The sequence below is a fragment of the Gorilla gorilla genome, chromosome 23 (genome assembly GCF_029281585.2).
Source record: "Gorilla gorilla gorilla isolate KB3781 chromosome 23, NHGRI_mGorGor1-v2.1_pri, whole genome shotgun sequence".
NCBI lineage: Eukaryota > Metazoa > Chordata > Mammalia > Primates > Hominidae > Gorilla > Gorilla gorilla.
The window spans coordinates 15,385,782-15,411,713 of NC_086018.1; the positions used below are offsets into that span (position 1 = coordinate 15,385,782).

The 25,932-nt window shown below is 45.8% G+C and overlaps 1 protein-coding gene across 5 annotated transcripts in view; it reads left to right on the forward strand.

Moving 5' to 3' along the window:
- Nucleotides 1-1,193: 1,193 nt before the first annotated feature.
- The window catches only part of CECR2 (CECR2 histone acetyl-lysine reader), a 190,408-nt gene continuing 165,669 nt past the window's right edge, over nt 1,194-25,932 (forward strand). For 2 of the 5 annotated variants that reach the window (XM_055374858.2, XM_031005288.3), the window contains exon 1: nt 1,194-1,740. In XM_055374858.2, coding sequence (XP_055230833.1) covers nt 1,615-1,740 — 126 coding nt within the window. In that variant the 5' untranslated portion in view covers nt 1,194-1,614. The remainder of the gene's footprint in view (nt 1,741-25,932) is intronic. The other 3 variants (XM_031005286.3, XM_055374859.2, XM_031005287.3) reach the window with 2 other exon arrangements.

Here is a 25,932-nt window from a genome sequence, read left to right on the forward strand (position 1 = left end):
TAATAAAGTGAGGGAGAGTGGAGGGGTAATTATCCAGACAGCCCATTCCAAAATCTATCATATAAATTATCTCCAGATTGTACACTACTTAAAGGTAGAAGAGGATCTTTGAGTTTAACCCTTGTACACTTTGTGATTGTGCCTGTCACTCAATAAATAGTTGATTGATTTGGGGGACGCGCCAGGAGCAGTGTTTCCTATCTGAAAGGTGGACCACCGAACTCAGAGGCGGCCCTCTGAGACCAGCAGGATGCAAGTGCAACGACCAATACAAATATCTGAGCATTCAATGGAGTTTTTCCAAACTTCTAGCCTGCTTCTGGGGTGATTTTTTTTCTTAGGATTTAGCAGTACTCCACCGCGCTACAGCAGTTAGCATTTCTAAAGCACACACCCCAACACCCTTCGGCCGCAGTACATTCAATTCCTCCGCTGGGGCGTGGGGGTCTCCTCCCCTCCGACCACAGTCCCCGGCTTCCCGATCTCCTCTGCCCCATCCCCCCGCCTTCCAAGCACATTGTGCGCACTCTTCCAGGCAGCTCTTTCAGCGGCCGGGCAGTAGCAGAGCTCCGAGCTCGTCTTCTCCGGGGCGGTCACACGTGTCCATTCCCTGGGGTAGGGGATCGCTCTTCCCGCTTGGCTGCTGATTGGTGCCTCCCCCTACCCCACCCTTCCCGCCGCTCTCCAGCCTCCATCCTACTTCGTTCCAGCTCAATCAGCCCCACCGCCTTCTTCCCTCGGAGAAAAAAGCCACTTCAGAGCTCCTTGGGCGCCGTTCTCGGCTGGAATAAAAGCGTTAAGAAACAGGTGGAAAGCACTTCACTTCTCTAGGCTTCATATTTCTAGGGTGGACAGCCCGCTCCTGCTCCGGCTCTGCCCTCGGCATCAATAATAACTGAACTCCCACACGTGCACGTTTCTGTCTCTAGCCCGACCGAAAGCACCACCCCGCGGGCCCTTTAAAAGGACGCGACCACTCAGGCCAAGTGGGGGTGGGAGAGCTCCTGGCCGTCCTCCCTTGGGAAAGTGCTTCAACTCCCCAGTCCCAAAGTCCTGGAAGGCGGAGGGCGCCGCGTGAGAGTTCTCGGGGGTGCGGCCCGCGCCCCCTAGGTCCTGCGGATCTGGGCCCGGGGGCGCGCGCCCCGCCCCTCCTCCTCCCTGGCGGTGCAGCTGTCCGGGCGGGGGTGGGGCGGGGGCGGGGGTTGTTGTTGTGGCGCGGGCAGCCCCGCCCCCTCCTCGTGGGCGGCCCCTCCCCCAGGCCCCGCGTCCGGCCGCTCCGCCCCTAGCCCCATCTGTTTCTCCGGCGGGGACTCGATTATATTGTAGGGGACTGGGGGCGGCCGCCGCCGCAGCCGCGGGATGGGGCGAGCGCGCGGACCCCGCGGGCAGCCGCAGCCGCAGCCGCCTCAGTAGCTCGGGCCCCCGCGCCGCCGCCCCCCGCCCGGCGCCCGCCCTCGGCTCCTGCACTCGCCGAGCGGCGGCAGCAGCGGGAGGAGCGCCCCGCCGCCCCCGCCGAGGACCGCGCGGAGGCTGCGGCGCTGCCGCGGCGGGAGTCCCAGGTCGGCGGGCAGAGCGCGGGCAGCGAGGGGCCGCCGCCTGTGCCGCAGCGGGGAGATGTGCCCGGAGGAGGGCGGCGCGGCCGGGCTGGGCGAGCTCCGCTCCTGGTGGGAGGTCCCGGCCATCGCGCACTTCTGCTCGCTCTTTCGCACCGCGTTCCGCCTGCCCGACTTCGAGATCGAGGTGAGTGGCCGCGCGGGCGGGAGGCGGCGCGCTGCGCCCCCTGCTCCCCCTGCCCGCGCGGGGTGTCCCGGGCCGTCGCGCAGAGGGGCCGGGGCCCGAGGGACTTCGGCCGGGAGTCGGGGGCCAGGAGGAGGGCGCAAAAGGGCAGGAGGGCGGGCGGGGGCCGCCGGGCTGTGCCCGGGTGCCGAGGGGCGTCGGGCCGGGGACGCCGGCTCATGGGGTGGAGGAGCAGGCACCGCGAGGGCGGGGCGGGCCCGTGCTTTTGTGGGAGAGGGAGCGGGAGCGGGACCCGGCGACCCTCCCGGGACTTCTCCGGTGGGCTGGGGCTGAGTGTGGGCGCGAGGGCTGCGCGCGCTCGCCGCCCGGTGCCATTGAGGCGCGAGCCAGCTGCTCCGGCGGGGCCGGGCGCGGGGGGGGGGGGACCCGCGCGGGATTAACTCGGACCCGGGCGGGAGTCGGCCGCGGCCGGCGGGGAGGGCTAGCCCCGCTCTGGCGGGCGGGCGCGTGGCGGGGGCTCCCGGAGGCCCCAAGCTCCCGGGAGGCGCTCCGGCCAACTTCGGGCCGGTGGGGACCGGGCCTGGGCGCGGGGGGCTCTGGAGGTGTGGAAGGAAAGTTTGGGACTCCGTTATTCTTCCACAGCGTCCTTTTTCCCGTAATATCCAGTCTCTTTATCGCGGGGCTCGGGAGCCCTTGGAGTTGATCTCGCCACCATTATCCGCCCCTGGGCGAGCGCGGAGGACGGGCTGGCCGTTCTGGCCAGGCCGGAGGTGTTTTCCAGCCCGGGGCTTTGTGATAACTGGGCCGAAACCCGAGGGTCCTGGAGCGCGGCGGGTGGCGGGAGCTTGCGGAGCGCGGCGCACTCGGCGGCCAGGCATCGGCCAGCCCAGCGGCAGCCCCCTTTCTCCTATTTTTATTTTTATTTTTGGAAGGAGCTGAGAAATAGTCGATTGGTTGGCAGGTTGAATTGCCTTCTGTTCTATGGCAATATGTGTCGTGACTTTTCACCTTTTGCCTTTGGACAAAGGTGAATGGCAACTGCGTTGGTCAGTTTTTGTTTTCTGTTCTGCGGATGGGTTCGCCGACGCAGTAATCAAAATTAAAGCCACTCTTTTGGAAGAGCAAATCGTTGTTGTTGCCTCCCCAGCCCCACGGATCTTACTTTGTGCCATTTTCGGGTTGATTTTAACTCGTTTATTTCAGAGCTCTTTGCCTCACCTTTATTTTTAGATTTAGTCGTGTTTGCTGAAATATCAGTTGCTTCTTCTGTGAATGAAGTGTGGGAACTTGCTCTCGTCGCAGTTAATGAAATCAGGAAAATAAAAAGATCAAAAGCGTTGGGGATGGGAGAATGAAGAGGAATGTAGACAGATAGTGTAGGCCACTCACTGGCTTTTGGCGATTCTTAGTTCCTTAAGCTGATTAAAACAATGAGGAAATGTGGGCTTCTCCACTTTTTAGGAAGAGGTAATAACGGGCATTTTACGTGGCGCCACAGCGTTTGTTTTCAAAGTTTGAACGTGAATGTAGCAAGCATAATTTTATTAATGAAAATTTTCTTTAGACAACTGTTAATATTGACGAAAGAAGAGAAACAGAGCCACGGAAGCTAAAGAGTTGGGAATCCTAAAGGTCAAAGGATGTTTCTCAGTTACTCTGATGTCCTGTGTTTTCTTTCAGTTGGTACAAAATCGTGAGTAGTTTAATTATATCCTGCAGTCAAAATGGTGGCTGTGGTGGGAGGTGCCGCCTGTGACAGGGCCATCTTGGGTGCTGGTAAACTTGCACCTGGTCCCTTTTCTTCCTTGCGAGATAAAGTTGAGGTGATGCTGGGATTACGAGTTCAGAGTTTAAAGACCCATCCTAAAAATATTGTTGGAAAAACTTCATGTCTCAAAATCCATGTATTCCCATTTTGTTGATGAAAAGCTAGAGGTAACTCATTTTGCCTTAAGTACTCGCAGCATATTTAGAGTAACCTGTAAATAACTTGTCTTCTGTTATAAGCAATAAACTTGTGGTTTCTGAGAATTAGCTGGTTTAATTCCTAAAGGAAATGTAAACTGATTAAAGAGGTCAAATTTATATGTATAACATGAAAAATCACTGTAGTTTACATGGTGAACAAGCAAGGCTATTTGATATGACTGTCCTCTCTTTTGACTCCAGTGTTTCTTGGAAATGACACTTTTTTGGGGCTAAAATACATGCTGTTTGAAATACATGCAACAGAAATGAATATTTGGCTTCAAACATGCAGGTTTTAAGAACTATCCACACTCGTTTTTATTTGGAGATGTTCAGTCAGTGGATAACAAAGTGACTTTTCTCACCTGCAGTTTTTGTCTAATCCATCTCAGGTGTGTTTTGATATGGCTAATGGAAATTTTAACTTAAGCTTTTTAGTAGTTATCAAAAATTAGAATTTTGTTAGGAATGATTATATGTGAGATTTAAAAATTAATATTTAAGAATGTATTTTCTTGACGCGGTGGCTCACCCCTGTAATCCCAGCACTTTGGGAGGCCGAGGTGGGCCGATCACCTGAAGTCAGGAGTTCGAGACGAGACTGGCTAACATGATGAAACCCCGTTTCTACCAAAAATATAAAAAGTTAGCCAGGCATGGTGACGCGCTCCTGTAATCCCAGTTACATCCGTAGGCTGAGGCAGGATGATCGCTTGAACCCGGTAGGCGGAGGTGGCAGCGAGCCGAGCTCGTGCCATTGCACTGCAGCCTGGGCGACAGGGCGAGACTCCGTCTCAAAATAAATATATTAATTAATTAAAAGATAAAAAATTCAAATGCCGAGCCGTACCTGTTAGGCCATGTGGAAGGGCCCTACAGTCTTAATTTTCTGCAACTTTAAAAGGTAAAAATGATAAATAATAGCAAGTAGTAGAAGTTGGATATCAGTTATTTCAGGAAACCAGTTTTCAGCTGTGGGAAAGATCCCACCAGGCTGAACTCATGGATTTATAGAAAATTGAGGAAGCAGAGTCTTCAAGGACTCGGCTTCCATTTACCTAAAGTGAAGCAATCTCTAAGACAGGTGAAGGGCTGGCAGGATTCATTCCCCACTTCTCCAAGAGATTAAGACCTTCCACTTAGAAAACTGCCCCCAAAACGTGGATATTTTTATTTTTGTGTGTATTAAATAAAATTTTTTTTTTTTTTTTCTGAGACGGAGTCTCACTGTCGCCCAGGCTGGAGTGCAGTGGCGCGACCTCGGCTCACTGCAACCTCCACTTGCCAGGTTCAGGTGATTCTCCCGCCTCAGCCTCCGGAGTAGCTGGGACTACAGGCATGCACCAGCACACCCGGCTAATTTTTGTATTATAAAAAAACTTTTTACTCTGTTAATCAACCTTGAATATACAGGATTGCTTTAGAAGAGTCAACATACTTGATTCTTAGTTTTAGACAAGAAACCTGTCAAGTATATAATAGTAATGCCTTATCTCAGTTCAAAATTCCTAGTTGTAAAAATACTAAAAAAAATTATATAAACGTGAAAATTATCATAAAATACAGGTAAAAATTAAAACCACCCATGGTCACCAATCAGGGATAAAAGTTAACTGTTAACATTGTATCCTTCCACTCAGGGATAAAAGTGATTCACTGTTAACATACTTAGAAATTCCTAAATATGCCCGCAGTGTAATTGTTCTGTAGGTTAGATGTTTTTGCTTTTCAGATGAGATTGAGGTATAGCTGGAAAACAGATGAATGACACTGAATTCAGTAGTTGATATAAACAGATGGATGACACTGAATTCAGTAGTTGATATCATTAAGCCCCTACTTTGTGCTTAACATGGAACTTGGAGATTTACCAAAGAAGCTCTTACCTGGCCTCCTTTGCCTCAGAAGATTATCTGTTAATATTTCAGAACCAGCAATTTTATACCACTTCAGTTAAATCAAGTATTTTATAATTGTTTAACATTCTAGTGGCTTAGGTTGGCTAAGTTTTGTCCTGATTCAAGAAAAGAAGAAAGGCTAATTGACCTCTCCAAGATTTACTACTGTTTTCCCCCTAGCCAAATGCCCTGTACAGTAAATACAGTGTCTCACTTGAGTAAGGTAAGGGAGGACAGAATGATTTTCAGTAATCATGATGGATGTGGGGCTGCATTGGTGTCTGTAGGTGGCCATTGCAAAATGGTCGTGTAGAATTATTTGAATGGTTTGTATAGTAGCAGCATGATCAAAATGATCTGTCCTGTCTACCTTTTTTCCTGAGTGTCCTGCCTTTGAGTACTTAATCCTTTGCCTTCCTTGTGTCTCCTTCCTGGTTGTGTTTGTACGTGGGTAAGATCTCTTACCTAATCAGCATGAGATCTAGGGGCAATATTCAGATTCTTGAATTCCACCCTTGGTGCATCCTTGAAGAATCCAGCCCCTTAATCAAGTGCCGAATGCATGGATTGTTAAACATTAAGTAATAGAAATAGCTAAAAGAAACTTGTAAGTACATCCATCATATCAGTGCTTCCTAAACCTGGCACCAGGGTAGGAGACTTTGTTTTGGTGTACGTGTGTGCACTTTGCTGGAGGAGAGGGCCTATTGCTCTCATCACATTCTGGAAGCAGCCCCCAACCCATACGAGGTTAAGAAGCCCTGAACTAGTTGAAAGAGTAAGTTGGCCCCAATTAGGGGTTCAGAAGCCTACTTTTGTGACACAAGATGTGCTGCACTAGGAGTTAGGAAACTTGTATTCTGATTGTGCTGCTGTAACTGACTGTGATTTTGGGCAGGTCAGAATAACGTGATGATAAATGACACTGCGTAGTACTTGGTACATTTTCAAAATGTTATCCCATTTTCTCCTTAGCCGGCCTTAACCATCACCATGAGGCAGGGGTATTCTCATTTTACAGATGTGGAAGTTGAAAGTCTACAGAGGCTAATGCTTGCACAGGGACTCTCACCTGGATCTCAGGTTCTTTGAGGCCAAATTCTGCCTGTTTCTACCACATCGCACTGCTTCTGCAGGTCTTGTTATCTTTAAAATGACGGGCCAGACCCATATGGAATGGCCAGATTCCACAGTGCACCTCTAGAGTTCTTTGGCTCTTAATAGTGTGGGGTACAGAAGATCTTTTTAAAAAACTTCTGAACTAAGTGCAAAGGGACAAATTCAAGTATTCATTCATTTATTTCAGCAAATATATATATATATATATATTTTTTGAGTCAGAGTCTCACTCTGTCGCCCAGGCTGGAGTGCAGTGGCGTGATCTCAGCTCGCTACAACCTCCACCTCCTGGGTTCAAGCGATTCTCCTGCCTCAGCCTCCCAAGTAGCTGGGATTACAGGCATGCACCACCATGCCTGGCTAATTTTTGTGTTTTTAGTACAGACGGGGGTTTCTCGATGTTGGTCAGGCTGGCCTCGAACTCCCGACCTCAGGTGATCCACCCGCCTCAGCCTCCCAAAGTGCTGGGATTACAGGCATGAGCCACTGCACCCAGCCACCAAATGTTTATTAAGCATCTACTACCTTAGGCAGTGTACTAGGTGCCGATATGGTTGTGAACATAATAGAAAAATACCTGCTTGTTTTTTAGTGCAATGAGACAGACAACGTATATAATGTCAAAAGGCCCCAAGTAGAGTGGGGTGGAGGCTTGCACAGGGCTATGGTGAGGTGTAGATTGTTGCTGTTTAAAACAGGGTGATTAGTAGGGCCTCCCTGAGGAGGTGAGTGATTTAAAGTGATTTTTAAAATAGTGCTTTGTCGCTGGTGGCTCACGCCTGTAATCCCAGCACTTTTGGGAGGCCGAGGCAGGCGGATCATGAGGTCAGGAGTTCAAGACCAGCCTGACCAATATGATGAAACCCCGTCTCTACTAAAAGTACAAAAATCAGCCAGGTATGGTGGTGCACACCTGTAATCCCAGCTACTCGGGAGGCTGAGGCAGGAGAATTCCTTGGGTCTGGGAGACGGAGGTTGCGGTGAGCTGAGATCGCGCCATTGCACTCCAGCCTGGGCAACAGAGCGAGAGCGAGACTCTATCTAAAAAAAAAAAAAATAGTCCTTTGTCACACTAATCTATTTAATGTAACATACTAGAGGATAAAATGCCTTCTAAAGATTCAGGATCTGCACCCTCACCAAGGAGGAAAGCCAAAGAACAGGATGTGAATTACAGAAGGACAGATCTGTGCAGGCTAAGATCCTGAAAGGGGAGAATGTGCTATCATAATGTAACTCTTTAAAAGTGAATACCAGGCCCCCTTTCTATTTATACCCACGCTTTGAAAGGAAGGGCTTGCTGCTTTGGTGTGTGTGTGTGTGTGCCTACCATGTGAAGCTTCAAAGGCTTCACAGTTGGGATCTTCTGCAGTTTAGAAGGGGCAGCCCCTTCTCATCTCTGAAGGGCGGCCTGCGTTAGCACATGGCTCGCTTTGCAAGGGAAGTTAAGTTGCTTAATGTTCTGGAATACACTTAGGAAAGCCTAAAATACACCTTGGCAGCATTCAGTACTACCGATCATCTGCCCCTTTGATCAAGGGAGCTCAGTGTGGGATTCCATGGTGTGCTGGGGCTCAGAATGCAGTGCGCTTGGCAGAGTGTGGAAAACTGCAGTGCAAAGGTGGTTTAGGTAAAAATGTGGTGTGTGAACAGAGCCAAAGGGGAGCTTCTAAGTACATGGTCTTAGATGTAGTTGATGTGACTAAACACATTTTCTTTCTTTTTTTTTTTTTTGAGACGGAGTCTCGCTTTGTCGCCCAGGCTGGAGTGCAGTGGCGTGATCTCAGCTCACTGCAACCTCTGCCTCCTGGGTTCAGGTGATTCTCCTGCCTCAGCCTCCCGAGTAGCTGGGATTTCAGACATGTGCCATCTGCCTGGCTAATTTTTGTATTTTTAGGAGAGACGGGGTTTCGCTGTGTTGGCCAGGCTGGTCTCGAACTCCTGACCTCGTGATCCGCCCTCCTCAGCCTCCCAAAGTACTGGGATTAAAGGCATGAGCCACTGCTCCCAGCCCCTAAACACATTTTCAAAAGGCAGCAATCAGAAAGCTGGATTGTGGGCCCACCTGTCTTTAAGTTGTGTTCTTAGGCAGACGACTGTGGGTTTCAGGTGCCCCATCTATAGACTCAGTGATTCCTAGGTGTTCCTATGTCTAAAGTTCTGTGATTGTAGAAATGTTTCTCAGCATGCATAAATAACACCCTTAACTAATCTAGAAAATTGCTGACTCACCAGTTAGGGTCATGGTTAGGATCCATGTCTTACAAATTAATTACGTACCAAGTGAAAACTGCAAATCCATACTTGGTGTGTTTGCAAATTATAGGAATTTTTTCTTTCTCTTTCTCTGGCATCTTGTCTGCAAATAAGCTACTTTGAAAGTAGCTTTTGAGACTTGAAGATTGACATGTTCACTATCTCTAGTGTCCTTAAAGTGACCTAAGATTTTGTGCTTTGAGATTTTGAGGAATTCTGGAGGCTGAAGGCATTGAATTATGTGATTCTTACTTCATTTTTTTTTTTTAAAAAGACAGTATCTCACTATGTTGCCCAGGCTGGATTTGAACCCCTGAGCTCAAATGATCCTCCTGCCTCAGCCTCCCCAGTAGCTGGGACTCCAGGCACATGCCACTGCCTTTCGCTCCCTTTCACTTAGTCTGTTTCTTATATCTCATGTCATCAATAGCTAGAACTCTGAATAAGATCCACTTACAGCTTCTGGCTTGTGGTTTGCCTTTCATTTGCTATTATAACCTTTTCAGATGGCTGCTACCCTTCCTCCATATTTGCATATTTCATGGGATGCTATCCCTTGGATGCTTTTATTATATCTTTATATTAGCCTCTAACAAATATCAGTCAATTTATATTGGAAAACTTGGGGACAGTCATTTTTCAGCAGCTCTTAGGATTGAGAAAGGAATGAATGATTGGAAAGTAAGAGTGAGCTCCAGATTGTGTGTTCCTTTAATCCTCTGGGTTTCTCAGCCTCGGCACTATTGATAGTTTGATCTGAAAATCTGTTGTGGGAAGCTGTTATATGAGGAATGTTATATGCGTTTTGTTTTGTTTTGTTTTTGAGACGGAGGCTCGCTCTGTTGCCCAGGCTGGAGTGCAGTGGCGCTATCTCGGCTCACTGCAACCTCCGCCTCCTGGGTTCACGCCATTCTCCTGCCTCTGTAGCTGGGACTACAGGTGCCCACCACCATGCCCGGCTAATTTTTTGTGTTTTTAGTAGAGACGGGGTTTCACCGTGTTAGCCAGGATGGTCTGGATCTCCTAACCTTGTGATCCGCCCGCCTCGGCCTCCCAAAGTGCTGGGATTACAGGTGTGAGCCGCCGCGCCGGGCTGTTTTTTTGTTTTTTTGTTTTTTTGTTTTTTTTGGGAGACGGAGTTTTGCTCTGTTGTCCAGGCTGGAGTGCAGTGGCACGATCTCGGCTCACTGCAACCTCTGCCTCCCGGGTTCACACCATTCTCCTGCTTCAGCCTCCTGAGTAGCTGGGACTACAGGTGCCCACCACCACGCCTGGCTAATTTTTTGTATTTTTAGTAGAGACGGGGTTTCACCGTGTTAGCCAGGATGGTCGCAATCTCCTGACCCCCTCCTCGGCCTCCCAAAGTGTTGGGATTACAGGTGTGAGCCGGCCCACCCGGCCCTCGTTTTAAGATGTTTAGCAGTATTGTTGGCCTCTATGCTCCAGGTGCCAATAGCACCCCCAGTCATGACAAATATAAATGTCTCCAGACATTGCCAAATATTTCCGGTGGGGGGGGGTGAAATTGTCCTGCTTTTGAGAATCATTACTTTAGTGTGTGAGGTAGAGATGACTTTTCAGTGTTGGTCATTGTATAGAAGGTACACCCTATGTGAGATAGATGAATTTTTCCTTGTGATGGGCATTTTTTCCCCTAAATGCAAACCTTTAGTATTTTTGTTTATGGAAATTTAAGGAAGTTAAAGTTGCTCCCAGATGTGAATGTCATCAGCAATTGTACATGTCACAAACCTGGGAAACAGATGTTTTGTTAATTTTTTTCTTTCTTTGAGACAGAGTTTTGCTATTGTGGCCCAGGCTGGAGTGCAATGGCGCGATCTCGGCTCACTGCAATGTCTGCTTCCCAGGTTCAAGCAATTCTCCTGCCTCAGCCTCTCAAGAAGCTGGTATTACAGGCGTGTGCCACCACACCCGGCTAATTTTTGTATTTTTAGTAGAGACGGGGTTTCACCATCTTGGTCAGGCTGGTTTCGAACTCCTGACCTCCAGTGATCAGCCCACCTCAGCCTCCCAAAGTGCTGGGATTACAGGCCTGAGCCCCCGCGCCTGGCCTTGTTAATTTTTTTCTCTTTCCTAGAGCGTCATTTAAGGAAAGAAGAGAGTTTGGGGCTAGTAGGGAGGGAACTGCGAAGCTGACTGAGGCTGATAAAGAAAGGCCTTCCCCTACAAAAGGCCTCCCTGAAGCAGGGCCTGGCTGCCTAGTGCCGCAGGGAGGAGGGGTGAGGGGTGTTTGTGCTGCAGCCTGGGGCTGGAGCGGCTGCCATTGCCTGTCAGGGCACAAGGCTCTTGACAGATCTCTTGAGCATTGAGCAGTGGTGTACTGGGGAGGGCGTTATCCATGACCAGGTCAAAAGTTCAGTGGGACCTACGTTGAAGGTGTGTGTGTGTGTGTGTGTGTGTGTGTGTGTTTGCGATATATGCATATGTAAAGTTCATTATTCTGTCAGAATTTTCAGTGTAGAACACAGCGACCACATAAGCTTGAAGCTGCTCTAAATGTTTTTTAATGATTTTTCATGTTTAATTTTGCTCTCAGCAAGCATGGTGAAATATTTTATGGATTCAAATAGATTTTTATTTTGGTTTGGGGAGAAAACGGTATTGTGAGTGTGACTCAAGCAGTCTAGTGCACTGTGAAGGGCTTTGAGCTTCTTGGAAGAAAGATACCATAGAACTTCAAGGAAATGAGATCACTTATCTGTGGCTTTTGAAGATGTTTTTCATTGAATGTCCATCTCCAAGTCCTTCTTTTCCATCTTGGGGTATTCAATCCCCACAGAGACCCTGTGTCTTGTTTTTTATTCTTTATCTCTTTGGCTGGGAACTAAGGTCTGACCATTGTTTTTTTTGTTTTCTCTTCTACTCCCTTGTGCTCTACTCACGCCCTAGGGTTTGTTCTGGGCATCAGTGGAGGAGGGGTAGAATTTCTGGCCTGCAGCAAGGTGTTAAATCCGAGAATTTGTGTAAATAAGTTGGTGTGAAGTCAATCAGTTCTACAGCCAAAAGCAGTTTTCTCCTCTTTAGAGGGCAGATGACCCCTCTGAATAATTCTCTCATGTGTTCTTTTTTGTACTTCGTTAGCCATACACTCATTTAAACTGTAATATGGTTTATGCAAAAATATATAGAAGATAGTATTTCATTCTCCTTTTTAAAGTCCCTGACCTCATGTGGCCTTTACAAAAGACATTGGCCAGTTTAAATGATGTCATATGCGTATAAGTTTCACACTGGAATGGTCAGCTTTTAGCTTTGGTTCTACAGCCCAGACTCTTTATGAGCTAAATCAGGTCTACTTTTTCCCTAGGGTGGGTTTGCTGGAGTGACGTGTGACTTGGCATTGTGTCACTGAGGCATGTGGCCACCTGAATTGAATGTGTGAGTGGCTGTCAGAACAGACTGTGTGTACCCTCCCTTGCTCCTCCCCACCCATCACCTCCAAAAGTAAGTGATGAAAATAGAGGAAGCCATGGGGCCACAATTAAGCTCACTGCTTCACGTTTTCAATGTTGAACTTTAAATCACACCCAATTAATAATTCCTGAGAATGGATAAGTTCTTAGAATTGAAAAATGCTGTTCAGCAGTCTTGTTGACTGCAAGAGTGTTTTCTTCTCCTGGCCGGTTCCTTTTAATGAACAGCCCTACCCTGAGTGTTCATTGTCTCAGCAACAATGGCACTGAGGACAGTTGATTTGCTTGACAGAAAATGTGTTAAATTAACAGATCTACTTCTTTAGCAAATCCTTTCTCTTCTCCATTCCCCATTATGTCTCTCAGTCTTCCTGAAAGGTTGTTTGTGAATTCTTTTAGGTGTGGGGACAATTTTTATAGCAGAGGCCTGGAGTTCTTTGTTCAGGGAACATTGTTGTACACGGGGGTGGGCAGGGGGGAAGGTGCTTTAAAGAAAAAATTTCACCTGTTGTCATAATAAAGGAATTTAATTTTGGATTATTTTCCACTCTTATACTGGCATTGATTTGGTTTAGTATCCACACGAATGTACTAATGCTTTTCACATTGGTTCTGAAAGACTTTCCCCCCATTTTCCTTTGTGGTGTTAAAGCAGCCCCCCAGCCCTCCTTACAGGAATGTTGAAGATTGGGAGGGGGATGCTTGGTTGAGGATGCTTGTGACACGTAACTCTAGACTTTTTTTTTTGTTTTTTAACATGGAACACTTCACGACTCTGCATGTCATCTTGCATAGGCCAGTTTTAGTGCAAGTGCTCTTGGAGTGAGTGCATAACCCTGGATTTTCATCGCTTTCAGCAATGGAACCCATCTTCCTTACCCCTGACTCTGCTTGGATTTCTGTAACATGCACATTTTTAAGGTTAAAGTGAAATGTTTTTAAAAAAGGGAAAATCTCAAAACCCAATCAGCCTTCCTTGTGTTATTGTCATCATTATTAATATTAAGGTTGCAGAGGTATGTGGCAGAGTCCCTGTTGTGCTGCTGCCCTGGGGGAATTTGTCTGTCAAAAAGGGGCAGGGCAGCAGTGGTATTGTGAAACCTATGTTGTTTGCCCAGTGAGCGATAGGGAATATAATTGCTGTAAGAGTTCAGAGGAAGGCAGAGATGGCGAGTGAAACGCTTCCTGGAGAAAGCATCATGCTTCTGGGGGTCATGCTGAGTAAGTCAGTGTAGTTAGCTAGGTCAGAGAGCCCCCACATTTTTTTTTTTGTTTTTTTTGAGACAGAGTCTCACTCTGTCGCCCAGGCTGGAGTGCAGTGGCACAATCTTGGCTCACTGCGAGCTCCGCCTCCTGGGTTCACCCCATTCTCCTGCCTCAGTCTCCCTAGTAGCTGGGACTACAGGTGCCTGCCACCATGCCCGGCTAATTTTTTTTTTTTTTTTAGTAGGGACGAGGTTTCACCGTGTTAGCCAGGATGGTCTTGATCTCCTGACCTTGTGATCCGCCCGCCTTGGCCTCCCAAAGTGCTGGGATTACAGGCGTGAGCCACCGCGCCTGGCCAGAAAGCCCCTTCCTTATAGAGACTAATAGAAAAAGAGGTTGAGAGAGAGAGATCATAGAGGCAACATTGCAACAAGCCTTGAAGACTGGCCTCACTGGTGATCATTTTTCTTCAGGCAGTGGGGAAACCAAGTTTTAGAGTAAGAAGTCCTGTATACTAAGTGTTTTAGGTTAAGTCTGGTTTTGGTAGCTGGAATAGAACAGACTGGAAGAAGAAAGACTAGTTTTAGCTACAGGCATACCTCAGAGATATTTTGGGGTCAGTTCCAGACTATTGCCATAAGGTGAATATTGCAGTAAAGTGAGTCACATGAAATTTTTGGTTTCACAGGGCATATAAAAGTTATGTTCACAGTATACTATAGCCTGTTAAGTGTGCAGTAGCATTATGTCTTAAAAAATAATGTATATACCTTAATTAAAAAATATTTTAGGCTGGGCACAGTGGCTCACGCCTGTAATCCCAACATTTTGGGAGGCTGAGGCTGGCGAATGGCTTGAGCCCAGGAGTTTGAGACCAGCCTGGCCAACATGGTGAAACGCTTTCTCTACTAAAAATACAAAAATCAGCTGGGTGTGGTGGTGTGCACCTGTTGTCCCAGCTATATGGGAGGCTGAGATGGGAGGATCGCTTGAGTCCAGGAGGCAGAGGTTGCAAGTCAAGTTTGCAACACTGCACTCCACCCTGGGCAGCAGTGAGACCTTTTCTCAAAACAAACACAACAAAACAACTATTGCTTAAAAATCCTAGTGATTGGCCAGGCGTGGTGGCTCACGCCTGTAATCCCAGCACTTTGGGAGGCCAAGGCGGGTGGATCATGAGGTCAGGAGTTCGAGACCAGCCTGGCCAAGGTGGTGAAACCCCATCTCTACTAAAAAATACAAAAATTAGCCAGGCACGGTAGTGGGCACCTGTAATCCCAGCTGCTCAGAGGCTGAGGCAGGAGAATCTCTTGAACCCGGGAGGCAGAGTTTGCAGTGAGCCGAGATCATGTCACTGCACTCTAGCCTGGGAAACAGAGCAAGACTCCGTCTCCAAAAAAAGAAAAAAAATGCTAATGATCATCTGAGCCTTCAACGAGTCATAGTCTTTTTGCCAGTGCAGGGTCATGTCTGAATATTCCTTTCATGAAAGATTTCTCCATAGCATGCCATGCCATTTGATAGCATTTAACCCACAGTAAAACTTCTTTCAAAATTGAAGTTGGGCCTCTCAAACCCTGCCACTGCTTTATCAGCTTAGTTTAGAATATTCTAAATCTTTTGTTGTCATTTGAACAATGTTGACAGCATCTTCACCAGGAATAATACATTCTGCCTCAACAAACTACTTTTTTTGTTCATCCATAAGAAGCAACTCCTTTTAATCTAGTGTTCAGACAAGGTTAAAAAAGAAAAGAAAAAACTCCTCCATTCCAGTTTCATCATGAGGTTGCAGTAATTTAGTCACATCTTCAGGTCCACTTGTTTTTTTTTTTTTTTTTTTTGAAGTGGAGTCTTGCTCTGTTGCCCAGGCTGGAGCGCAGTGGCAGTACGCTCTCAGCTCACTGCAAACTCCGCCTCCTGGGTTCAAGCAGTTCTCCTCCCTCAGCCTCCCGAGTAGCTGGGATTGTAGACGTGCACCACCACGTCTGGCTGATTTTCTTTTTTTTGGATTTTTACTATAGACAGGGTTTCACTATGTTGGCCAGGCTGGTCTCAGACTCCTGACCTCAGGTGATCCACCTACCTCGGCCTCCCAAAGTGCTGGGATTACAGGTGTGAGCTACTGTGCCTGGCCCAGGTCCACTTCTAATTCTATTTGTTTTGCTGTATCTATCACATCTGTATTTCTTTCCTCCACTGAAGTCTTGAACCCCTCAAAGTCATCCACGAAGGTTGGAATCAGCTTCTTCCAAACTCCTGTTAATATGGATATTTGGACCTCCTCCCATGAATTATGAATGTTCTTAATGGCATCTAGAATCATGAATCCTTTCTGAGAGGTTCTAAATTTGCTTTGCCCAGATTCATCAGAAGAATCACGATCTATGGCAGCTATTGCCTTACAAAATGTATTTATTTTATTTTTTGTAGAGATGGGGTCTCGCTGTGTTGCCCAGACTGGTCTTGAATTCCTGGCCTCACGCAGTTCTCCCATCTTGGCCTCCTAAAGTGTTAGGATTACAGGTGTGAGCCACTGCTCCCAGCCACAAAATGTATTTCTTAAATAATAAGACTTGAAAGTTGAAATTACTTCTTGATCCATGGGCTGCAGAATGGATGTTGTGTCAGCAGACATGAAAACCACATTAATCTCCTTGTATATCTCCATCAGAGCTCTTGGGTGACAAAGTATATTGTCAGTTAGCAGTAATATTTTGAAAGTAGTGACTTTTTTCTGAGCAGTAGGTCTCAAAAGTAGGCTTAAAATACTGACTAAACCATGCTGTAAACAGATGTGCTGTTATTCAGGTTTTGTTTTCCCATTTAGAGAGCACAGGCAGAATACATTAGCACAGTTTTCAAGGGCCGTAGGATTTTCAGAATGGTCAGTGAGCACTGGCTTCCGGTAAGTCACCAGCCCCTAAGAGAATCAGCCTGTCCTTTGAAGCTTTGAAGTGGGGTATTGACTTCTCCTCTCTAGCTATTAAAGTCCTAGGTGGCATTTTCTTTCAATAAAAGGCTGTTTCACCTACAGTGAAAATCTGTTGTGTATTCATCCTCGTTAATGATCTTAGCTAGATCTTCTGGATAACTTGCTGCAGCTTCTGTATCCACACTTGAGGCCTTGTCTTGCATGTTTACGTTACATTTCCTAAAGCTTCACGAACCAACCTCTGCTAGCCTCCAGCTTTTCTTCTGCAGTTTCCTCACCTTTCTAAGCCTTCGTAGAATTGAAGAGTAAGGGCCTTGCTCTGGATTAGGCTTTGGCTTCAGGGAATGTTGTGGCTGCTTTGATCTGTTCTCCAGGCCACTCAGACTTTCTCCTTATCAGTAATAAGGCTGTTTTGCCTTCTCATTACTGTGTTCACTGGAGCAGTGCTTTTTATTTCCTTCAATAACTTTTCCTTTGCATTCACAACTTGGCTAACTGGCTCAAGAGGCCTAGCTTTTGGCCTGTTTCAGCTTTCAGCACGCCTTCTTCATGAAGCTTAATCATTTCTAGCTTTTGATTTAAAGTGAGAGACATGGTACTCTTCCTTACACTTGAACACTTAAAGGCCATTGTAGGATTATTAATTGGCCTGGTTTAAATGTGCTTCTGGGAATAGGGAAGCCCAAGGAGAGGGAGACAGGGAACTGGCCAGTCTGAGGAGCAGACAGAACACACACATTTATCAATTGAGTTTGCTGTTTTATGTGGGCACAATCCTTGGTGCCCCAAAACATTTACAGTTGTAATATCCAAGATCACTAGTCACAGATCAACATAACAGATTTAATAATAATCATGAAAATGTTTGAAATATTGTGAGAATTACCAAAATGTGACACAGAGACATGAAGTGAGCACATACTGTTGGAAAAATGGCCCTGATAGACTTGCTTCTCGCAGGATCGGCACGAAATCTTCAGTTTGTAAGAAATGCAATATCTGCATGTTCAGTAAAGGGAAACACAGTACAACGAGGTGGGCCTGTATTAGAGCAGAAGGGGCATGAACCGCTGATGGTAGTGGTAACAGGAAAGGACATTTCTCACTGGTGCTATTGAAGAAAGAGTAGGTGGGACTGGATGACCCCCAGGGTGGGAGCATGTGATGAAGGTTGCGTCGCTTAGGATATTTTTGGCTGCGAATGATGGAATAACAGTGCCTTCAGCACTGCGGATTACCCTACATCATGTAAGCCGGAGGAATGGGGCTCCTGGCAGGCCAGGCGGCCCCATGGTAGGTGTCATTGAGCCCTCATATGGTGGTACCACTCGTGATCACAGGACAGACTCCGCAGCGACAAGGTCTGCATTGCTGAGTGATGCAGAGAAGTATTAGGAAAATGACAATGGAAAAGAGCCTTTGAGTTGGTGATTTGAAGGAGTCAAAGATGACTTCAGAGAAGGGATTTGAGTTACTCTGACCAGAGAGGGAGAGGCTGAGACTTAAAAAAACTTCATTCTGCTGGAAGGAGAGAGGACAAGACCTGTCAAACAGAGAAGCTTAAGAGCATGGTGAGAAAGGAAGGGCATTTTAAAAAAAACTTTTTTCACAAAGAATATATAGCGATTGTAACAAGAAGAAGTTAAATTAATCTCAGTTCCTTCATTTGGTGTTGTATTGAAGAGGTCAGTTGTAGGACCCCCTTTCTCAGCCTGTTTCCAAACTCTGCGCCATGTTTTATACCAGTAATCAATCCCCTTCTTTGTGCCACCGCTCTCTAATTGTTGGGATGTGGTTATGTCACCCTAGGACTGTCAGTTGCTCAGTATTTTAGCTTTCTGTTGAGTAAAATGGAAATGAAAATCCAGCCACAGAAATGTGCCTTTTTTTTTTTTTTTTTTTGAGACGGAGTTTTGCTCTTGTTGTCCAGGCTCGAGTGCAATGGCGGGATCCCAGCTCACTGCAACCTCCACCTCCCGGGTTCAAGCCATTGCCCTGTCTTAGCCTCCCAAGTAGCTGGGATTACAGGCGCATGCCACCACGCCCAGCTAATTTTTGTAATTGTAGTAGAGACGGGGTTTCATCATATTGGTCAGGCTGGTCTCGAACTCCTGAACTCAGGTGATCCACCCGCCTCAGCCTCCTACAGTGCTGGGATTACAGGTGTGAGCCACTGTACCTGGTCAGAGATGTGCCTTTCTTTCATTAGAATTTTAGATTTATTCTTGTTTGACTGTTGATTGTTTGGAATACTTCAGTTTTTAGTTTCTCTCTGTTACATGTTTAATGTTTTGTAGGACTACTAAATGTTACTTTGTGATCCTTTTGTAATGAGAATTTGTATACAAATAAGCTATTCAGGTATTTATGTTCTGTGTTATGTTTAATAACAGGTTCCCCATGCCAGAGGGAGTTACAGCTCAACAGAAAGCCTTCTTTTGTCTCATTTCTCCACTGGTTCTACAGAAATTTTCAGAGGTTATCTGGCAGCTGTACCTGCCCCTCCTTGCCCTTGTCAAGCAAATCTATATCTTGGCCAGTAATCTATAACACATCTCGCAAGAAAAGATGAACTGGGCCAATGAAATTTCCATTCTTGGGAGCGTAACCTAGGAAATACAAGGATTATCGAGTTAGCGTGGAAAAGAAGCTGAAAGGTCATGGTGAGCAGCCACGACACAGCCAGAATCTTACAGATGAGGAAGCAAGCCTGGGAGAGACCCAGCCATAGAGGAATTAACAGGAAGGCCCCAGCTCCAGCCTGCTGGCGTGTGTCCAGCAGGAGCCACCACACCTGAGGGAGTCTTCCATGCCCTGCCCCTCAAAGAGCCTAACACATCCTCACTTTTGTCTGTGTGCACATAACATGTTAAGTATCTTGTAAACACAAGATCATACTTTTCTATATGCTTCTGAATCCTGCTTTATTCTGTTGACAGTGTTATGTAACAGAATGCCCTTTCAATCACAGCACGCCATGATTTCCAGTAGCTGCAGAATACCCATCGGGTAGAGGGACTCTCATTTAGCCAAGGGGCGTTTGGGTTATCTGTAGTTGTTTACTATCATGACAACCAAGAACCAGAACAATTTTTTTTTTCTAAGATAGGATTAGTGTTTTTAATCATTAGACTTCTGTTAGTATTACATTCTATATTTGAGGTGTTAAGTTTTGAGTTTTTTTTTTTGTTTGTTTGTTTTTTTTGTCCCGAGAGGGAGTCTGTCTCTGTCGCCCAGGCTGGAGTGCAGTGGTGCCATCTGGGCTCGCTGTAACCTCCGCCTCCCAGGTTCAAGTAATTCTCCTGCTTCAGCCTCCCAAGTAGCTGGAACTACAGGCACACTCCACCATGCCTGGCTGATGTTTATATTTTTAGTAGAGACGGGTTTCACCAAGTTGGCCAGGCTGGTCTCAAACTCCTAACCTCAGGTGATCCGCCCGCCTCAGCCTCCCAACGTGCTGGGATTACAGGCATGAGCCACCACTCCTGGCCAAGTTTTCTTCATAGTTACTTTTTGTTTTATATTTTATCATAAAAGTTACATGAATTTTGGTGCCATGCACTGTCTCAAGTGTTTCTCATGCCCGAACTGACCCATCTGTTTAATTCCCCCGTGAGGCAGGCATCACCGTGACAGCACTGTAGGAAACAGGCTCAGAGTGAAGTGATTTACCCAAGGCCACATGCCCAGCGGGTGGCAGACTTCAGGAAAATGCGGAGGCATTTTTTGGTAAATGAATTGAACGGTACTGCTAGTCAGACAGGAAAACTGACATCCAGTGCGGGTTCTTGAGAGTATATGGGAAGGTGGGTGAGATTAAATTTTAGCTAGTGTCGTGGTATTAGAAAGGAATCTTTTACGCAATTTACAAAGAACACTGAGTCAGGAGACATTTTAGAAGTGAAAGCAATTCAGTTTTTTCTTCAATTGCTTAAATTACTTATAAAATATGTTAATAACTGTTAAGAGCTCCTTTTATCATTTTTCCACTCTACTGTAACTCTGGGTTGGGTTTTTTAAAAATTTTGTTTATTTTATTTTAGTATTTTTTTTGAGGTGGAGTCTCACTCTGTCGCCCAGGCTGGAGTGCAGTGGCACGATCTCGGCTCACTGCAGCCTCAGCCTCCGGGTTCAAGCAGTTCTCCTGCTTCAGCCTCTCGAGTATCTGGAACTACAGGCACACTCCACCATGCCCGGATAACTTTTGTATTTTTAGTAGAGACGGGGTTTCACCATGTTGGCCAGGCTGGTCTCGAACTCCCTGAATTCAAGTGATCCACCCTCCTTGGCCTCCCAAAGTGCTGGGATTACAGGTGTGAGCCACTGCGCCCGGCCTTAAAAACTTTATTTTTAAGTAATGTCAGACTTAACGGAAACTTAGAAGGCTGGTACACAGAATTCCTAAGCTCCCTACCCAGATTCCCCACGTGTTCAGTTTTACACCATGTGCTTTACTGCCATCTCCCTGTTTCTCCCCACCAAGCTTTCTTCATAGTTACTTTTTGTTTTATATTTTATCATAAAAGTTACATGAATTTTGGTACCATTCTCTTCTATCTCCCAACTGCCTGCCTGCCTGTCCGGCTAGCTAGCTAGGCATCTCTAGCTGTGTAATTACTGTTTTTCTACACTGAGAATAAGTTGAAGACGTGATACCTTTCACTCCTTGACATTTTAGTGTTTTTATGCCTTAAAAACATTGTTTTTTTCTTTTGAGGTGGGGTCTCACGCTGTGTTGCCCAGGTTGGTCTTGAACTCCTGGGCTCAAGCAATCCTTCTGACTCAGCCTCCCAAGTAGCTAGGACTACAAGCATGAGCCGCCACGCCCAGCTCAGGGATATTCTTTTTTATTTATTTATTTATTTTTGAGATGGAGTCTCACTCTGTTGCCCAGGCTGGAGTTCAGTGGCACGATCTTGGCTCACTGCAACCTCCGCCTCCTGGGTTAGAGCAGTTCTCCTGCCTCAGCCTCCCAAGTAGCTGGGACTACAGGCATGCGCCACAACGCCCGGCTAATTTTTGTGTTTTTAGTAGAGATGGGGTTTTGCCATGTTAGCCAGGCTGGTCTTGAACTCCTGACCTCAGATGATCCGCCCACCTCGGCCTCCCAGAATGCTGGGATTACAGGCATGAGCCACTGTGCCTGGCCGGAATATTCTCTTATACGTATAAGTACAATTATTAAAATCAGGAACTTAATACTGAGTAAGATCTGTAGATGATAGTATATCAGATGTTGCCAATTGAGCCAATAATATATATAATTTGTACATTATTTTTATGAATTTTAAATATATTATTATTTTAGAAATTGTTTCTGGTTCAGGTTTTCAGTCTAGGATCAGGCATTCCATTAGTTGTTGAGTCTCTTTAGTCTCCTTTAAAATAGAGCCGTTTTTCAGTGTTTGTCTTTCTTGAGCTTGACCTTTTTGGAAGACTAAAAGCCATTTATTTTATTGACGGCCCCTCCACTTGGGCTTGTTGGAAGTCCTCTCAGGATAGCTTGGGTCATGTGTTTTTGGTGGGAGTGCTGAAGAGGCCCGTGCCCTTGGTGCATAGTATCAGCCGTTACATCACTTTCATTGTGCCCTTTATTGGTGGTGGTTACTAACTTTGATCACTTGGTTAGGGTGATGTCTGCTTTCCACTGCAAAGTTACTGTTTTTCTCTTATAATTAACAAGTACGTTGTGGGGAGATACTTTGCAAACATCCTGTTTCTTCTGCAAATTAACCCGTTAGGAATTGCCTGAATCAGTGATTACATCACAGTTGCCAGATTCCTTTTTACAAGTTGGCATGCAGTTTTCATCCATAAAGTTTAAGTGTTTGATTCTAAACCAGGTGTTTTTATTTTGTTTTGTTTTGTTTTTTTTGAGACAGGTCTTGGTCTGTTGCCGAAAGTGGAGTGCAGTGGCACCATCATAGCTCAGCAGCCTCAACCTCCGCTTCCCAAAGTGCTTGAATGACAGGCGTGAGCCACCACTCCTGACCCAAAACCATTTGTTTTTAATATCTGATAAAAATATAATTTATAAAAAGACTTTGATTTTTTTAACTTTGAAAATTAATCTAAAGTAGATGAACACTGATAAACAATGTTCAGAAAGTGAAATTACTTTTTAAAGCTTCAGCTTTTTAAAGCTTTTCCTATTTTATTTTGAGAATTTTCAGATGTTCGGTGAAGTTCAAAGATAAGTGAACCCCTGCGTACCCTTTACTCTAGATGTACCAATTGTTAACATTTTTGCCACGTTGGCTGAACCATTTGAAAGTAAGTCGACTGTGTCATGACAGTCTACCCCTTCATAGTTTCACATGTACATGTACTTCCTATGAATAAGGACTTTCTCTTATATGACCACAATGTTATACTCACATTTAGGAAAATTAACAGTAATTCTGTAATAACATCCAGTAAACAGTTCACACTGAAATATCCTCAGTTGTCCCCACAGTGTCTTTTATAGATGTACCACACCTCCATCCTGGTTTACACACTGGTTGATTGGTAGGGGAATTGTTTTTAGGCAGGCGGAAGCCAACCCAGTTATCCTAGATATAGGGAAACCGGGAAACATTGGTAAAATGATTTAAATTTCAAGCTGCAGGGATACTAGTGAAGTAATTACAACAGAGAGTTGATTGGAATCACCCTGGCTCTGGTCCAGGCTTTGCCCAAGGTCTGGACCTGTCACTTAGCCCTGTTGAGCCTCAGCTTGTTCATCTGCATCTTGGTTGTCTCGTGTTCCATAGGGCTGTGGTGAGGTTCGAATGAGCCAAGCATGTGAGGGCCTGGCCCACATAGATCTCAGCAACTGGTAATTATTGTTACATTTTCTTTCATTTTAGATTTTGATTATGGTAATAATATGGAAATTATAATCATTTGGGAGAAAGGAATTAACTGACAAATAAATTGAATGATCACATATTATTTTGAAATCAAAGTATAATGAAGTAAAATTGTAAAAATATACCAATATAGTGTGCTTATGTGGATTAAAGTGATTGTTGAATACAAATGCTTTTGTTTGTTTGAGACGGAGTCTCACACTCTTACAGGCGGGAGTACAGTGGCGCAATCTCCGCTCACTGTAACTTCCGTCTCCCAGGTTCAAGCAATTGCCCCGTCTCAGCTTCCCGAGTAACTGGGATTACAGGCATGTGCCACCACACCCAGCTAATTTTTGTATTTTTAGTAGAGACGGGGTTTCACCATGTTAGCCAGGCTGGTCTCGAACTCTCGAACTCCCAAACTCAGGTGATCCACCTGCTTCGGCCTCCCAAAGTGCTCGGATTACAAGTGTGAGCCACTGCTTCCGGCCGAATACAAATGTTTTTTGTTTAAAAAAATAAGCGTGGCTTGGTAGCTCATGCCTGTAATCCCAGTCCTTTGGGAGGCCGAGGTGGGAGGATTGCTTGAGGTTAGGACTTGGAGACCAGCCTGGGAACATAGTAAAACCGTGTCTCAACAACAAAAAAATTTTTTAATTGGCCAGGCGCAGTGGCCAGCCTGGCCAACATGGCGAAACCCTGTCTCTACTGAAAATACAAAATTACAGGCATGGTGGTGCATGCCTGTAATCCCAGCTACTCAGGAGGCTGAGGCAGGAGAATCGCTTGAACCTGGGAGGCGGAGGTTGCAGTGAGCCAAGATCGTGCCATTGCACTCCAGCCTGGGCGACAGTGAGACTCCGTCTCAAAAATAGAATAATAAAATAAAACAAAACCAGGCATGGTGTTGCATACCTGTAGTCTCAGCTACTTAGGAAGCTGGGCTGGGAAGATTGCTTGAGCCAGGGAGGTAGAGGTTGTTGAGTCAGGGAGATGGAGGTTGCAGTGAGCCGAAATTATACCACTGCACTCCAGCCTGAGTGACAGAGCAAGACCTTGTCTCAAAGAAAAAAAAAAAGCTTTATTGAGATATTATTTACATACTATACAACTCATTCATTTAAAGTGTTCAACAAGTAGGCCGGGCACGGTGGCTCACACCTGTAGTCCCAGCACTTTGGGAGGCCGAGGTGGGCAGATCACAAGGTCAGGAGTTCAAGACCAGCCTGGCCAACATGGTGAAACCCCGTCTCTACTAAAAATACAAAAATTAGCCAGGTGTGGTGACGCGCGCCTGTAATTCCAGCTACTCTTGAGGCTGAGGCAGGAGAATGGCTTGAGCCCGGAAGGTGGAGGTTGCAGTCAGTTGAGATCACGCCACTGCACTGCAGCCTGGGTGACAGAGTGAGACTCTGTCTCAGAAAATAGTGTTCCAGTTAGTGGGTTTTAGTATATTTACAAATAGGTACAACTGTTGCCACCGTAACCATACCTTTATAAGGTTTTCATCACCTCAAAAAGAAACCCTGTACCCTTGAGCTCCCTGCCTCCCCAGCTCTCCCTACCTCTTGTTTCCCCAGCCTAAGCAAGTTACTCTCTGCTTTTATAGATTTTCCTTTTTGGGCCTTCATAATGAGTAGAATCATGTAGTATGTGCCCCTTTGTGATTGGATTTTTCATTTAGCATAATGTTTTTAAGTTTCATCCAAGTTGTAGAAAGTATCAGTATATAATTCCTTTTTATAGCTATATTTAAAGCTATACATTGTATATAATAATTTTTATTTTATTTACCCATTGGTGGACATTTAGGTTATTTCCCCCTTTTGGCTGTTATAAATAATGCTGCTCTAAACATTTGTGTGCAGGTTTTTGTGAGGACATGTGTTTTCAGTTCTGTTAGGTATGTACTAAGAAGTGGAATTGGTGGGTCATACAGTAACGAGGCTTCACCTGTGAACTGCCTGGTTATAGAGTGGCAGCACTATTTTATTTGCCCATCAGCAGTATATGAGTGTTCCAGTTTCTCCACATCCTTGCCAATACTTATTATCTGACTGGTTCTAGCCATCCTAGTTGGTGTGAAGTGGTTTCTCCATGTGGTCTTGATTTGTACTTCCCTCATGCTTAATGATGTTGAGCACCTTTTCATGTGTTTGCCATTTGTTATATATTGTGTAGAGAAATGTCTGTTCACATCCTTTGCCAGTTTTAAAAAATGGGCTGTTTGTATTTTTATTATTGAGGTGTAAGAGTTCTTTTTTATTCTTTTTTTTTTTTTTTTTTTTTTTTTTGAGACGGAGTTTTGCTCTTGTTGCCCAGGCTGGAGTGCAATGGCGCAATCTCAGCTCACTGCAACCTCTGCCTCCCGGGTTCAAGCAATTCTCCTGCCTCAGCCTCCTGAGTAGCTGGGATTACAGGCATGCACCACCAGGCCTGGCTAATTTTGTATTTTTAGCAGAGACAGGGTTTCACCATGTTGGTCAGGCTGGTCTTGAACTCCCGACCTCAGGTGATCCACCTGCCTCAGCCTCCCAAAGTGC